General features: G+C 43.3%; 1 protein-coding gene across 1 annotated transcript in view; it reads right to left on the bottom strand.

Moving 5' to 3' along the window:
* Nucleotides 1–13,978, bottom strand: part of PCYT1A (phosphate cytidylyltransferase 1A, choline) — a 33,619-nt gene that overhangs the window by 9,823 nt on the left and 9,818 nt on the right. Inside the window, 3 exon segments of the mRNA XM_042456420.1 lie at nucleotides 1,076–1,192; nucleotides 5,357–5,456; nucleotides 8,198–8,350. Of these exon segments, the coding sequence (XP_042312354.1) occupies nucleotides 1,076–1,192; nucleotides 5,357–5,456; nucleotides 8,198–8,350 (370 nt within the window).

The raw sequence follows: 13,978 nt of genomic DNA, 5'->3' as shown, positions 1-13,978 counted from the left end.
TAATAATAATAACACTAATAAAGGTGCAAGCAAGGAAATTATTAAAATGCAATTGAAAATAAACTACAGCAAGCATGCACACAGTTTCAACCCAGAAAAGCCACAAGGTGCTCAGAGGGGATTTTGCAGAAAGAACACCCAGGGCAAGTAGTAGTAGTAATAATAATAATAACACTAATAAAGGTGCAAGCAAGGAAATTATTAAAATGCAATTGAAAATAAACTACAGCAAGCATGCACACAGTTTCAACCCAGAAAAGCCACAAGGTGCTCAGAGGGACACCCAGCTAACCCCTCCCCCAATGAACCAACCTCTGGCCTTGCTTGGCTGGAGCTACTGCTCTGGCTCCCTCGCTCTGTACTCCTTCCTTCTTTCTCCTCCTCCTTTCCCTGCTCTTAGGGAGGAGGAGGAGGAGGGCGGAGGCGAGGTGGAGCCTGCTGCAGGCTTACTGCAGCCCCTGGAGCCCTGTTGGAGTGCTACAGGGGCTGCACCAGGCCTCCTACATGGGCGCCGCCATTTTGTTTTTCAAAATGGTGGCCGAAATCTTGCATGACCTTTGCCATCCTGAGGTCACGCGAGACTTCGCCGCTATTTTGGAAAACAAAATGGCGGCCGGAGCGGCGAAAAAAAGGAGAAAATCGGCGGCAATCGGCGGCAGGACTGCGCAGGGGCCGGTAAGAAGGCCTTGGCGGGCCGCATCCGGCCCGCGGGCCGCAGGTTGCCGACCCCTGCCCTAAAGCAAACCTATCACAGGGGGTTGGCCACAGTCTTCCTCTGAGCTGAGAGAAAATTACTTGTCCAAGGTCACCTAGTAGGTTTCCATGGCCAAGTGGGGATCTGAACCCTGGTCTCCAGAGTCATAGTCCATCACTCAAACCACTACACCATGCCATCTCACCATAGGGGTGAAGAAAATGCAGCTACCCCAGCCTCTTGATTTCTTAGATGAGGGGAAAGGTCTCTCCCTCTGTTCACTTCCTCCACCCAATAGTGGCTCCAGGATAACTGAGCATCCCGTCCACCCCCCCAAAAAAACAACAATTTAAAATGTTAAAGTGAATGATTTCTACCTACCTCCCACAATGAGGTATGTGTTTGGGAAGAGGTTTTTTGCCTGCATCAAGGCTCGGGCGTGTCCAGAGTGGAAAAGGTCAAAAATTCCATCTGCATAAACTCTGACAGGTCTGTCCACTAAAAACAAAAAAATCAAGGAAAGTCACAAAATCATAGGTTTGGAGGGGCTTCAAGAGTCATCTTAGTCCATCCCCACTGGCATGCAGACACAACTAAAGCACTCCTGAGAGATCTCCATCTAACCTCTGTGTAAAGACTTCTAAAGAAGAAGAGTCCCAGCATCCTACAAGGCACTCTATTCCACCCTCAGCAGTTCTTACAGTAAAAAAGTTCTTCCTAATGTTTAGGTGGATCTCTTTTTTTTTTTTTGTAATTTGAATCTGCTGGATTGTATTCTACTTTCTGCAGCAGCAAGCTTGCTCCTTCTTCTACACACATCCCTTCAGATATTTAAAGATGGCCATTTAAAACAAGCTGGTATATAAAATGGTTTATAATATCCAGAAAGGTCTATTCTGAGTCCCTCCAACACAACCAAATATCCAGAGCTAGGAAAATTTAGGCTTCTGGACTACAATTTCCAGAATTACCTATTCATTATAACCAGAAAACATGTTGGCTGGGGGATACTGGGAGTTGTAGTCCAAAACAGTAAATTTTCCTACTTCACCAAATAGCCTATTTACAGTGGCTCTTATTCTGGCTGGAAAGCCAACATCCCCGGTTCAAGCTCTGGAAGTTCATGTTTACATTCCTTCCTGTAACAAGACCATATAGAAGAGGTTTCAGTAATGCAATATGAATATATGAACCACACCTTGGTTGCAGGCCAATCTTAAAAACAACAAACCCAAATGCTTAAGGAGAGCCAGGTTGTCTGCAAGAGGAGCAGCACAGAATGTGCAGAGCATGAGGGTGAGACTTCTCACATTTCCCTCTTTGGGAAATAAACAAGGAGCACACCTTCTCACATTACATTTTTCTTACATGTTCTGCAGTAATGTTTGTTAACATGAAAGTTACTGTCATCTTTCACCCCCCCCCCCAAAAAAAAGCTTTCCATATAGGACAACCGTTACACCAAAACAGTGTCCAGTTAAAGAGATTCAACATGGCATAGCAATTCTGTGAGCCAGAATTCTACCATGTCAACATGACAGCCAAAGTGTGGAAAAGTTGCTTTTTGGGGCAATAGCTACCAGAAACTCTTAGCCAGTATATTCAGTGGCAAGGCTACCTTGGGAGACACAGGCAATTATAGTTAAAAAAAGTAACTTTTATAACTTCCAGTCCACATTACAACTTCTTAAGCAGTAGGATAGTTATGAGGACAGTATAAAGGCATGGTGTGGTTTGCAGACACTGGGGAAACCAACTGAATCAGGGGTGAGGAAAGTGAGCTTCACAGGCCACATATGGTCCAATGGGTCCAATCTGAAGCCCCTGAAGTCCTGAGACAATGCTCCTATTTAACCCCCCACCACCACAAGTGATTCCCCTCCAGTTCCTCTCAACAGCTCAAAATGCAGCAAAACCCTTAAAACACCCCCCAACACTAAAAAACAAAAACCATTAAAAAATCAACCAAAAATTAAATGTGACACTACTTTTGGCCATGTCGGTAACATCACTGCTGTTCTGCAGAGCTTTTGATGTTTAAAATCATCCTGTTTTAATTTCTTTAGTACTGTATTTGTATTTTAAGATTGTCTTTCAAATTTTTAAAGAGTATTTTAATGTGTTTTCAAATGTTCTTATCTTTGGAATGTTTTAATCGCTATTATTCACCTACTTGGGAGCCTTGTGGGCTTGGAGTAGCATTGCCATATCCCACTTTTTGGTGGGAGATTCCCAGTTTTTAAACTGTTTGGAATGTCCCATCCCGGGTCGGCAACAGTCCTGGGCCGGCAAAGTCAGGGCATTGCTGGGAGGAGGGCTTAGGGGCAGGGCTTGGGGCGGAGCTGCATGCCTCTTTGGCTCCGCCGGCTGCCTGGGACAAAGCCGAGGAGGAGAAGGAAGCCTTACCATGGCGAGGCTTCCCTCCTTTCTTTGGCTCCGCCGCCTGGCCGGGACAAAGCCAAGGGGGAGAAGGAAGCCAAGAAGACATACACATGGGTCCTAGAATAGATCAAGCTTGAACTCTCCCTGGAAGCCAAAGTGACTAAACTGACACTGTCGTACTTTGGGCACATCATGAGAAGGCATGGCTCAGTACAAAAGGCAATAATGCTGGGCAAGGTGGTAGAAAGAGAAGAAGACACCATACCATGTAGATAGACTCATTCAAGGAGGCCATGCCCATGAGCCAGCAGGACCTGAGCAGAACAAGGGAGGATAGGGGGTCTTGGAGAGCCTCATTCATGTGGTCACCATGAATCTAAGTTGACTGGAAGTTTGACAGTATTTTTTATTTTATTTTATTATTTTATTTTTATCCCACCTTTCTCCCAAAATGGGACCCAAGGCGGCTAACATACATAAAACATAACAATTAAAATTGTACAATTGAATAATAATAATAATAATAATAATAATAATGATATAAAATTACAAATATAAAAATTTAAAACATTCCTCAGAGTGTAGTGGAGTCTCCTTCCTTGGAGGGCTTTAAATAGAAGCTGGATGGCCATCTGTCGGGGATTCTTTGATTGTGATTTCTTGCATGGCAGAATGGGGTTGGTCTGGATGGCCCTTGTGGTCTCTTCTAATTCTATGATTCTAAGTCAGCTAACAATAACAGCAACTCCCACCCCACCCCCCCCCCCTCTAATTCTGGTTCAAGAAGGAACAGCAGAAGAAACAGTTAAGGAAGCCCCTATTGCCCCAATAAGCCAGGTCAGGTCAAGTGATGCTCTCTACTTCCCCAGAAAGCTCACCTGTGCTGGCAGGGGATCTACTCTTGCTAAATTCTTTTTGCCTCTTTCCTCTCTGTCTTTCCCTTGTCAGGTGTTGTTCACAACCAACAGCACAATGCAACGCCTGATCCCAGAGAGTTTAGCCTCACCTCTGATGACCTTGTGGTATTAGGAGAGGGATTATGGGGATTTTATGGGTTTCTTTGTGAAAGTGGGGCTGGGTCAAGGGGAGGTGACTCAGTCAGCAAAAGGAAGCCCTGGCATTTCTTACCCTCGTTATGGGGATTAGAAGGGCAAGACTTTGGAAGAGGCAGCGGGGGAGTGAATGAACAAAGGGACCATTGGGCTTTCCTTGCACAAGACTGACTGGGACGGGAGGATGCAGAGTCAGGTTTTTCAAAGGCTGGTCCAGTTTTGGGAAACACGTGACTTTGCTGTAGTCCACTTTAAAAAATGACTTTAAAAAATCAAAATCAAATTGTTTTAGGACATAATGATCCTGATAAGAGAGTGAGTCGGATGATGAGGATGGTGTGTGTGTGTGTGTGTGTGTTATTGCTCTCCCCAGATTTATTCACTTACTTGAAGAGCAGCATCCTCTTGGTCTTCAGCATCGTCCCTCAAAAAGTTTGGAGAAAATGGAGTCTATTGCTCAAAAACATGCCCTGTGCCTTCTACAGGGCCTGATGGGCAATTTCACCTTATATTTGGTGAAATTTCTTTTGAATCCATTGCTCCGGGTCTTAATCTCTGAAGCAGCAGAAAAACATCCCTTCAAATATTTAAACATGGCTATCATGCCACTTCTTAACCTTCTCTTCCTCAAACACACTCAGCTCCTACATCATTTTTCATAAGCTTTTGTTTCCAGACCTTTCACCATTTTAGTCACCCTCCTCTGGACATGTTCAGCTTCAGTTTGATGGAGTTCAATATCCATCAGCCCTTACTGCGTTGAGTCCCAGTTTGGGGAACAGGTGTGGCCTAAATAAAGTTGTTGCTAGTTCTATTACTATTTACTACTACAACTAATTGGCTAAGCCAACAGGATGAAATGCTGGAAAGTAATGCAAATAACAACAACAACCAACACACACAACAACCAAACAGCTGGAGACCATTTTGTCCAACCTGGCTCTGCATGGAAACCTGGGGGCCTGGGAACAAACTGCACTGGGATACACTGGAGCTTGTGCTCAGCTGCCCTTGCAGGCTCCTCACATACCCTCTCTTGGATGGAGGCGCAAAGAAGCAAATAAGAGAGTTTGAATCTACTGCATTCAGCACCCAACCCATAAATCTCAGCATCACTGACTGCCCTGGCCATATACTCATGAGAGGTAGGGATAGGTAGGATTTTTGGGCTGGGAGACAAGGCACACTGAGCATACATTTATACAGCCTCGTTTGAGGATTTACTTACGTGGTGTTCCTTCCATTGCTTCCTCAAACGTCACCCGGATGTATGGCTTGTTGTAGTCCACCTCAAGCTCATCTGAAAATGGAGCTGGCTCCCTGAGCCCCTAGGTTCAAAAAGGTGCCAAGAATTTTGGTTAATGAACATGATGAAAAACTTTATTCTTTATTCAGCTCTGGATCAGACTGATACAGGTGCTCTTGAGTTCAATGTTATAAAAATGTGCTACCCTGTAATGGGTGAAGGTGTCACAGAGCACATGGGGAAAATGGGGGTCAAGCCACATCCCTAAAGAGGAAAATTTGTTTGAAAGCCTTGGAGAGCCACACACACTATCTGAGTGGACAGTGTAAAATAAGCAGAGGAAGTCTTGTACCTTTGAGGCTTGATTTATTTCAGCATAAGCTTGCCTGAACTACACACTCAATGAAGTGTATCTGAAAAAGTGGGATTTAGTCCAGGAAGGTTTATGCTGAAATTAATTGGTACGATCTTAAAGATATCACAAAAGAACCCTCTCTCTCCCCTGCTTGCCTTCATCCTCTACTTTTTTTTTAACTGAAGCAGACTAAAAAGAGTTTATTTCTTTAAAAACTGCCACCTAAATGTATTGGGTAAAGTGGACAGATGGGGCTCTCTCATACTACACAACTTTATCTTCACATGGCTGCATCCTAGGAAATCCTGCAATATGTAGTCAGGAGAAATATTAGCGTTCTCTGGTGGAGAATTCAAATTATCTCAAGAAACTCCAAGTGCCAGGATTTTATAGGAATGTGATGAAAATGCTATCATTATGGCACACCCCTTAGTCTAATGCAAATTTATCTATTTATGGTTGCAACCTCTTACTGAAGAATGTCGACACTGCATGTTAATTTCTGAGAGTCTGCAGGTTTATCCTGTCAGGAAAAAGCCACATGGGATATATAGTCACAAGAAATATAATATGTATATGAATGTATTTGAAAGTAACATGACACAGCAAAAGCAATTGAAATGTCACATAGGTGTTGCATATAATGTAATTAGAAGGTCCTAAAAGCCAAGGACACTTGTGGCAAGGACAAAGTGAAAAGGTGCAAATTGATATCACCTGAAAGTCAATGAGTGGACAGTAATGTATGATGCAATGTGAGGTCTAGATTGAGCCAAGTATGGTATGTCAATCATAGTGTATGTACACGCCCAGGAGGTGGCAACTGTATAATGAATAGAGAGACAAATGTCTATATAAGCAATAATGCATGGTAATACTTTTGTGTGGGTATTGAGGAGTATAGTAGTGTGGATTTTGTGAGTAGTGAATTGTTTTGTGCATAGTGTATATGTTAGAATAAAAGTAGATCTTTTTAAGAAGACTACTGTGTTGACTGGTGTCTTGAGAGCTGAACAAGAACCAGCAGACTCCAGAGAAGATTGGAAGACATCTTCAGCCAATTCTCAGAGCTACTGGTCAAACTGGTTGTTCTTCCGCTGACCAGGGGGGTGAGAGTGAAAGCCAGGAGAAGAGCTGCAACTCCCATCATCCCTAACATATCCCACAAGTATCATACTATTTGTGGAAATTTTGTTTTTAGTATTTTAGTATATTATTTTAGTATTTTAACATTTTATAGAGTTGTGTTTTAGTTTTTGATTATATACATCTGATGTTCCACCCCTTCATGAAAAGGACATTATAAATAAACATTATCATCATCATATCATCATGATCATTTCCCTCTCTCCAGTCTACACTAAACATTCCTTATCATAGCATTCCTCCGGTTACCAGAAAGCTAGAATCACAATGAGACTAAGAGAATTATAAATGTTCAATGCACATCTCTGCTTTCCTCTACAAATCTCTCTTACAAACAAACCACTGAGGGTCTGGTGTCTTTTGTAAAGGCCAAAGGAAAATGCACATTAGATGGGGTGTATTTATTATTACATCTTTTAATGGAAGACTCCATGTCCCTGTGCTGAGAAACATGGAGCTGACCCAGAATGCTGCATGCAGTAAGAGGCAGGACAGTAGTGTAGAATGGAAAGAAAGAAATTTCTCAGACTCCTTGAGAAACAAGAAGGAAGCAATAACATGGTGTGGGGGAACCCATGACTTGGGGAAAACTTCCTTAAAATGTTTAAATTACGTCAACTGAACATTCTCAGTGCTTGGCAAGAGCTGTGGAATGCAGAGAGTCATTTGGAAAAACTGGAAGGGGCAGGAGTAAGCCAGAAATGGCTGGCTTACACTCTAAAAGGGTAAAGCATTGATATCTGACAGGAGGCAGGAAGGGTTCAGGATTCCTCCACTGAAATTATTTCAAGATCTGCCTCAAGTGACAGCTGGAGAGAACAATGACAGTAATATGCTCGCCTTCTCTGGGAGGGGCAGGAGGGAGTGATTACATTAAGGACTTAGAGGCAAGGTTCAGGATTACAATTCCACTCTGGCAAAACACGTCACTCAGGAGTTCCATGCGGACTAAACTGCACCCAGAGGTGCCTTTGAAAAGGACAGAAAAGGGCATTATCCATCTGGCTGACTCTGCAAAAATAAAGTCCAATTTTCACAGCATCACAACCCTGTTAAGGGAAGAAGGAAAAAGTGAAACTGTTTGCCAATGAAGTCAAAACGTCCGATTTCACTCCTCAATAGCCTTCCAAACCAATTCTGTTCCCCTTTTTAATGACCATCTCTTGGCTGCAGGCACAATGCTGGAACTAGGTATATTTGCTTCCACTTTTCTGGAGGTTAAACATTGACAGCTCCACTTTTCTGGAGGTTAAACATTGACAGCTCCACACCCATGGAGACATACCTCTCCCCACTAGGCTTTTTTTAAAGAAAAAACTTACTAAGCAGCTCCTTGGCATTTTCAAGGGGATGCCATCTGTCTCAGTAGCCCCATTTGGTCCCACTCCTTCTTTCCTCCGTTTTCTGGAATTGAGCCTGGCTGGGGCCTGGGGCTCCATCCCTTGGATTGCGTCTGGCAGCTCGGCTGGAAAGACCTGCAAGAGAAAAGAGGGAGGTTTGCAATTTCCAAGCAGTCAAGGGATCACCGAGAAAAAGAGGCCTTGTGGGACAGCCAGTGTGAAAATGACAGCAGCCATCTCACCCTGTCAGCAAAGGGGACCAAGGTGGGAACATCTGATGCCCTCTCCAACCGCTCTTATCTGCCACAGGGGTAATAAAAGTCAGCTGCCAGCTGGTTGCCAGGAAGGTCTCTCTCTCATGACCCAGCAGGAATGCTGGAACTGAGAGCTTATTTTAGCTGGAGGCTAAAGATTATGAAGGGTTTCTGAGACAGGACGTTTGCAACCTGCTGGCACACCAGGAAGCTAAGCAGAAATGTGTCTGAAAGGGGAAAAAAAGACACACACGTTTGCAGGAGTTTGCCACCCATCCTCATCTAGGAATATAATGCAGAAGCTGCCCTCAAAATGAGCTGCGTTATGCAGACAAACCCCCCACCCTGCCAGCTTCTTCCCTCATTGATGATGACCAACCCAACATCCCAGAATTGCATTCACAGGCCTGTCTTTTTTGTTGGATAGAGGCCATCCTGTGCCAGCAATGCCTTTCTGCTATTTGCACAAGTGTCTCCAGACAAGGGAATAAAGGCACACATTGATTAAATAACAGGATCACGCAGGAAGCAGACAGCAAGCATTTCAACCGTCATGAACAATAAGCCCCAGCTGCCCTAATTCCAACCACAACAAAAGATCCCGGGGAGGGGGGCTGGAACCTGCAAGTGAAGAGGAATAGGAATTCATTAGTGGCAAATTGGACACGATCAGACTTGAGCTTAATGGGGACCACAAATTGTTTGCTTGCTAGAGAAAGTAACTCCACCTCTTTTGATGTTTAGAAACACTTTTGGAGGTGGGGGTGGTGGTTTTGCCAACATCTCTTTTCCTTTTTGGGCTGGGTCACATTTTCACTTGTGCTGGCCACTGCAGTGTGCAACATGCACCTCCTGCCCCTGGATTTCAGGGCCTTCTGGATACACTTTAGAACAGTGTTTCCCAAACTTTGGTCCTCCAAATATTTTGGAGTTTATCTTCCAGAATTCCTGACTGTTTACCCAACTAACTAGGGTTTCTGGGAACTGAAGTCCAAAACACCCAGAGGACCAAAGCTCGGGAAACATTGCTTTAGAAGAACACTGTCCTTCTTCCATATTGGGGTGGGGAAATGCAGCCCATGGCCCACATGCAGACCCCCAAGGTCATTTCTGAGGCCCCTAAGAGACTCCCCAACACTCCCAAATTTGGGGGTGGGATGGGCAGGAACAAAAAGTTTACTATGGGTGCCTGCCACGCCACATGTTTTGTCCTAGTACAAGTAGTTGGGAAGACGGTAGAAACTAGAATGGCCAAACTGAGGCTATCATGCTTTGGCCACATCATGATACAACACAAGCTCGATAATGCTTGGCAAAATGGAAGGCAGCAGGAAAAGAAGGAGACAACATTATAGGTGGATAGACTCCCTCAAGGAAGCCACAGCTGCCCTGAGTTTGCAGAACTTGAAGCAGGCTGTTAATAACAGGGGCTCTTGGAGGTATCTCATTCATATGGTCACCAGAAGTACAAGCCAACTATGGCAATTTATAACAACAACTGGAAGATGTCTTCTGTTTTAATTCCTGGTTGTAGGGGGAGTAAAATAGGACCCTGTGCGGCCAAAAAAGTGGCCAGATTACTCTCCATTCCTATGTGACACAGGAATGAAACACAGGAAATATTTTTAACAAAAATAAAGTAAAAATCAAGGATGTTGTGGGGTGGGTATAGCCCTCTGACTTTCCTAGGAAGCAAATTCGACCCTCCCAACCTGTGGAAGTTGCCCACTCCATCTGACAAACATAGCTATGTATCTCTCTGTCAACTGAGAAGTATATGCTGGCCTACAAAGTCTTCTGTTACAAGAGATCTATTAAGCATGAGTCAATATATGCCACTGTGTCTTGTTTTACTCCCAAACACCTCAGAGTTGAACCCATAAAACAGAGGAAGGCTTCCACAAATGGTTTTCACTGAACCACCATGCTCAAAGGAAAGACCCATGGCATAAGACAACAGAATTGAGGCTAACCTTTTGCCCCAAGGAAACAGCTCTGGAGTTAAAGAACTTTTTTTTTTCATTTATTGCTCAAGTATGTTAGGGAAAACAGTCTCCCAAGAGAAATCCAAACTGCCTGGTGGCATGCATAAAAGTTCACTGTATCTGAGTGGGTATTTAAAATACCAAAAGATCACACACATGTTCCTATACTTTCAGTAATGCATAGTGACTGCACACCCTATTTTATTTTTTGGTCTGAGATAGTGACATAGCGATGAAATGAGGAAATCACTTCTCATTTGGCACAAAACAGACCAAGAAAAATCTGGTGCTTGCTTATAAGTTATGGCTGGGCAACTACACTGGAGGAAGTACCTAATTTTTGCCACCTAACCACAGATGCATTCTGATTGACCCAGAAATTATTTGATACTAATTCTGGCTCCAAATTGAAGTTTAGGGAGAGGAAAAATCCACCTGAACGACTGTAGAGTGGTTTGGGTGCTTTTCAAGCAATTGTTCACTGTAAAACTTTTAAAACAAGAATTTGGATTCCAGAACCTGGAGGAAGGATCTCCTAGGGCTGCAAAATTGGGGCTGGGAAATCTACATGCAGCCTGAAAATCAGTTCCCCCATTCCTGAGATAAGGGAAGAGGCAGTAGCTCATTGGTAAGGTACGTGATCTGCATTCAGCTGAAATGGTGTCATATTGAATTTTGAGCAAGGTTATTTTCTGCTGCTCCAGATACAAGGGCGTGGATCAATGGATTCAAATTACAGGAAAAGAGATTCTGCCTAAACATTTGGAAGACCTTCCTGGGAATAAGAGGTGTTTGAGAGTGGAAGATGCGGCCTTGGAGTGTGGTGAAGTCTCTTTCTTTGGAGATTTTTAAACAAGGCTGGGATGGTCATTTGTCAGGAATGCTTTGATTGTATCTTCCTGCATGACAGAATGGAGTTGGACTGGCTGGCCCTTGGGGTCACTTCCAATTGAAAGTCTATGGTTCATTTGGGAAGTCCCTATGGTTAGGAAAGCATCCAGCCTGAAACCCTGGAAACTTGCAGTCAGGACTGACAGTACAGTCGGCCCTCAGCCTCCACAGACATTTTCGACCACGAAATCAACCATGTGTGGCTTGAAAATATTTTAAAATATATAAATTCCAAAAACAAGCCTTGATTTTGCCATTTTACATAAGAGACATCATTTTACTATGCCATTGTATTTAATGGGATTTGAACATCCACGGATTTTGGTATCCACATGTGGGTCCTGCAACCAAACCCCAGCAGATACCGTGGGCTCACTGCATAGGCAAATATGGGCATCTCAAAATCCAAAAAATATATATTCCAAAATCCAAAACACTTCTGGTCCCAAACATCTTGGGTAAGGGTAACTTACTCTATTGGACTAGAGGTATTTTAACTATACGCTTCCCATCCTGTAGCCCCCACAGGAGCAAGGAATGCCACAACCTGGGAGCAACCAATGAGAAGGCTCTTTTCTGTGTTGTCACCAAATTTGTCTGTGATGGTGATAGCATGCAGAGATCTGACTTGATATAAAGGAAGTTTCTACTGTTGGAAAACCTTGCTTCTTAAGATATGGAGGATGGAACTGACCTGTATATGAAATACTATGTGGCTGCAAGCCAGAGTCTGGGGGAGATATTTTAGGAGTGGAGGTGTGCTTCACTGAAACAACCTATTGCAAATGTAGGACAGTCAACTCCCAAGTGTGTAGGTCCTGTAAACGTGAGCGCTTCCGAGGACTTCCTGTCCTGATGCTGAGATATGATAGTCTGGAATTTCTGAGCTGTTAGCTAAGCCACATGCCAGTTTCATGTGCTTCAATGAGGTGCCAATTTTGCAATGGCTCACACCTCCCTCTGAGCAAACCCACATCTTAACCCTTTATTGCACCGGGAAATTCCCAAGAGGCAAAAGTAAATGGGGTGAAGCTTTTCTCTTTCAAAATACTAGAAACCAGATGGGTCACATCCACCATGGCAGCTGAAGAGTGGGAGATGAAGGGCAGAGAAAAGGAAAGACTTCTTCACACAATGTAGCTAAACCCAAGAAACACCCTGCTACAAGATGCAGCAATGGCCACCAACCTGGATGGCTTCAACAAGAAATTAAATAAACTCTTGGTGGACAAGCCTACCAACTACAAGGGATACACTACCTCTTATATCAGGAGCATTACGGTTTTGGATACCTACTGCTTGGGAACACACACAGAGTAATATTGTCTTAATGTCCGCTTTGTGGTTTTTCCAGAGCTATCTAAGGCTGTTGCCATGTTGCAGAACTGATGCAGTTTGAAACTGCTTTAACTATCATGGTTTCATCCTATGAAATATTGGGATTTGTTGTTGTGGCACCACAGCCCTCTGACAGAGAGAGCTGAATATCTCACAAAACTCCAAACCCCAGAATTCCATAGCACTGAGCCATGACAGTGAAAGCAGTGTCAAACTGCAATAATTCTGTTGTGTAGATGCAGCCTACATGGCCACTGTAGAGCAAAGGATTCCAGACTAGAAATGCCTTTGCTCTGATCCAGCATGGGTCTTCAGTAGTTGTCCCAATGAAAAATCCTATGGGATACAGAGAAAGTGAGAGACATTTAAGATTTAATGTGGGACCCATCAAGACAGCACACATTCATTCCTATTCAGCTCTCTCCATTTACTTTCCTCAACACTGAGGCTTCCTCATAGGAGTAAGGAACCAATCCCTTCCATGAGCAAGATTCCAATTGCCCATCACAGCTCCTCACCACACTCACTGTTTGCCAAGTACCAGTTAGGCCTCATTCAGCACCAGGCCAGATATATAATATTGTCAGACATTTGTATATACACTTCATGAGGTGGAAAGGGCAGTGCAGTCATCCCTCTGTATCCACAGATTCTTTATCTACGGATTCAACTACCCATGGCTTCAAAATATCTATATCTATAAATTCCAAAAAGCAAACCTAGATTTTGCCATTTTATATAAGAGACATCATTTAACTACATTTAAAGGAACATGAGCATCCCCAGATTTTGGTATTCACAGAGGGTCCCCAGCAGATACCAAGGGCCTCCTATAATTCTACGGGAGATTCATGTTATTTCATGGTTTTATAAAGCCTAGGATGACTATGCAGAAATATTGAATGCAGTGGCAAAGACTTCATGAATCATCCTGTATCTGTCTTTCTGGCTCTTATAAAAAATCTCTCAAGGATTTAGACAACCTCTGTTTTACAAACAAACCTTAAGCCAGCCTTCCCCAATTGGACACCTTCCCAATCTGTGCAACTACCAATTCCCTTCATGCCAAAGGCTGTGGAGTCAGAAGCAATTTTGGGTGGAGCTGGAACTGGAGTTGGAGTCTGTAGAAATGTACTGACTCCAGCTTCAAAATACAAAATTACAAAATATTACATGCCTCGTCTATTGCTCTATTTTACCTCCATGAAAATTTAGAAAAGATTTCTTGTTCAGAAATTTTAATAAAATAAATTATTATTATTATTATTATTATTATTATCTTAAATCATATACAG

Source organism: Sceloporus undulatus, chromosome 3 (genome assembly GCF_019175285.1).
Source record: "Sceloporus undulatus isolate JIND9_A2432 ecotype Alabama chromosome 3, SceUnd_v1.1, whole genome shotgun sequence".
NCBI lineage: Eukaryota > Metazoa > Chordata > Lepidosauria > Squamata > Phrynosomatidae > Sceloporus > Sceloporus undulatus.
This window is presented reverse-complemented; position numbering and strand designations above follow the sequence as displayed.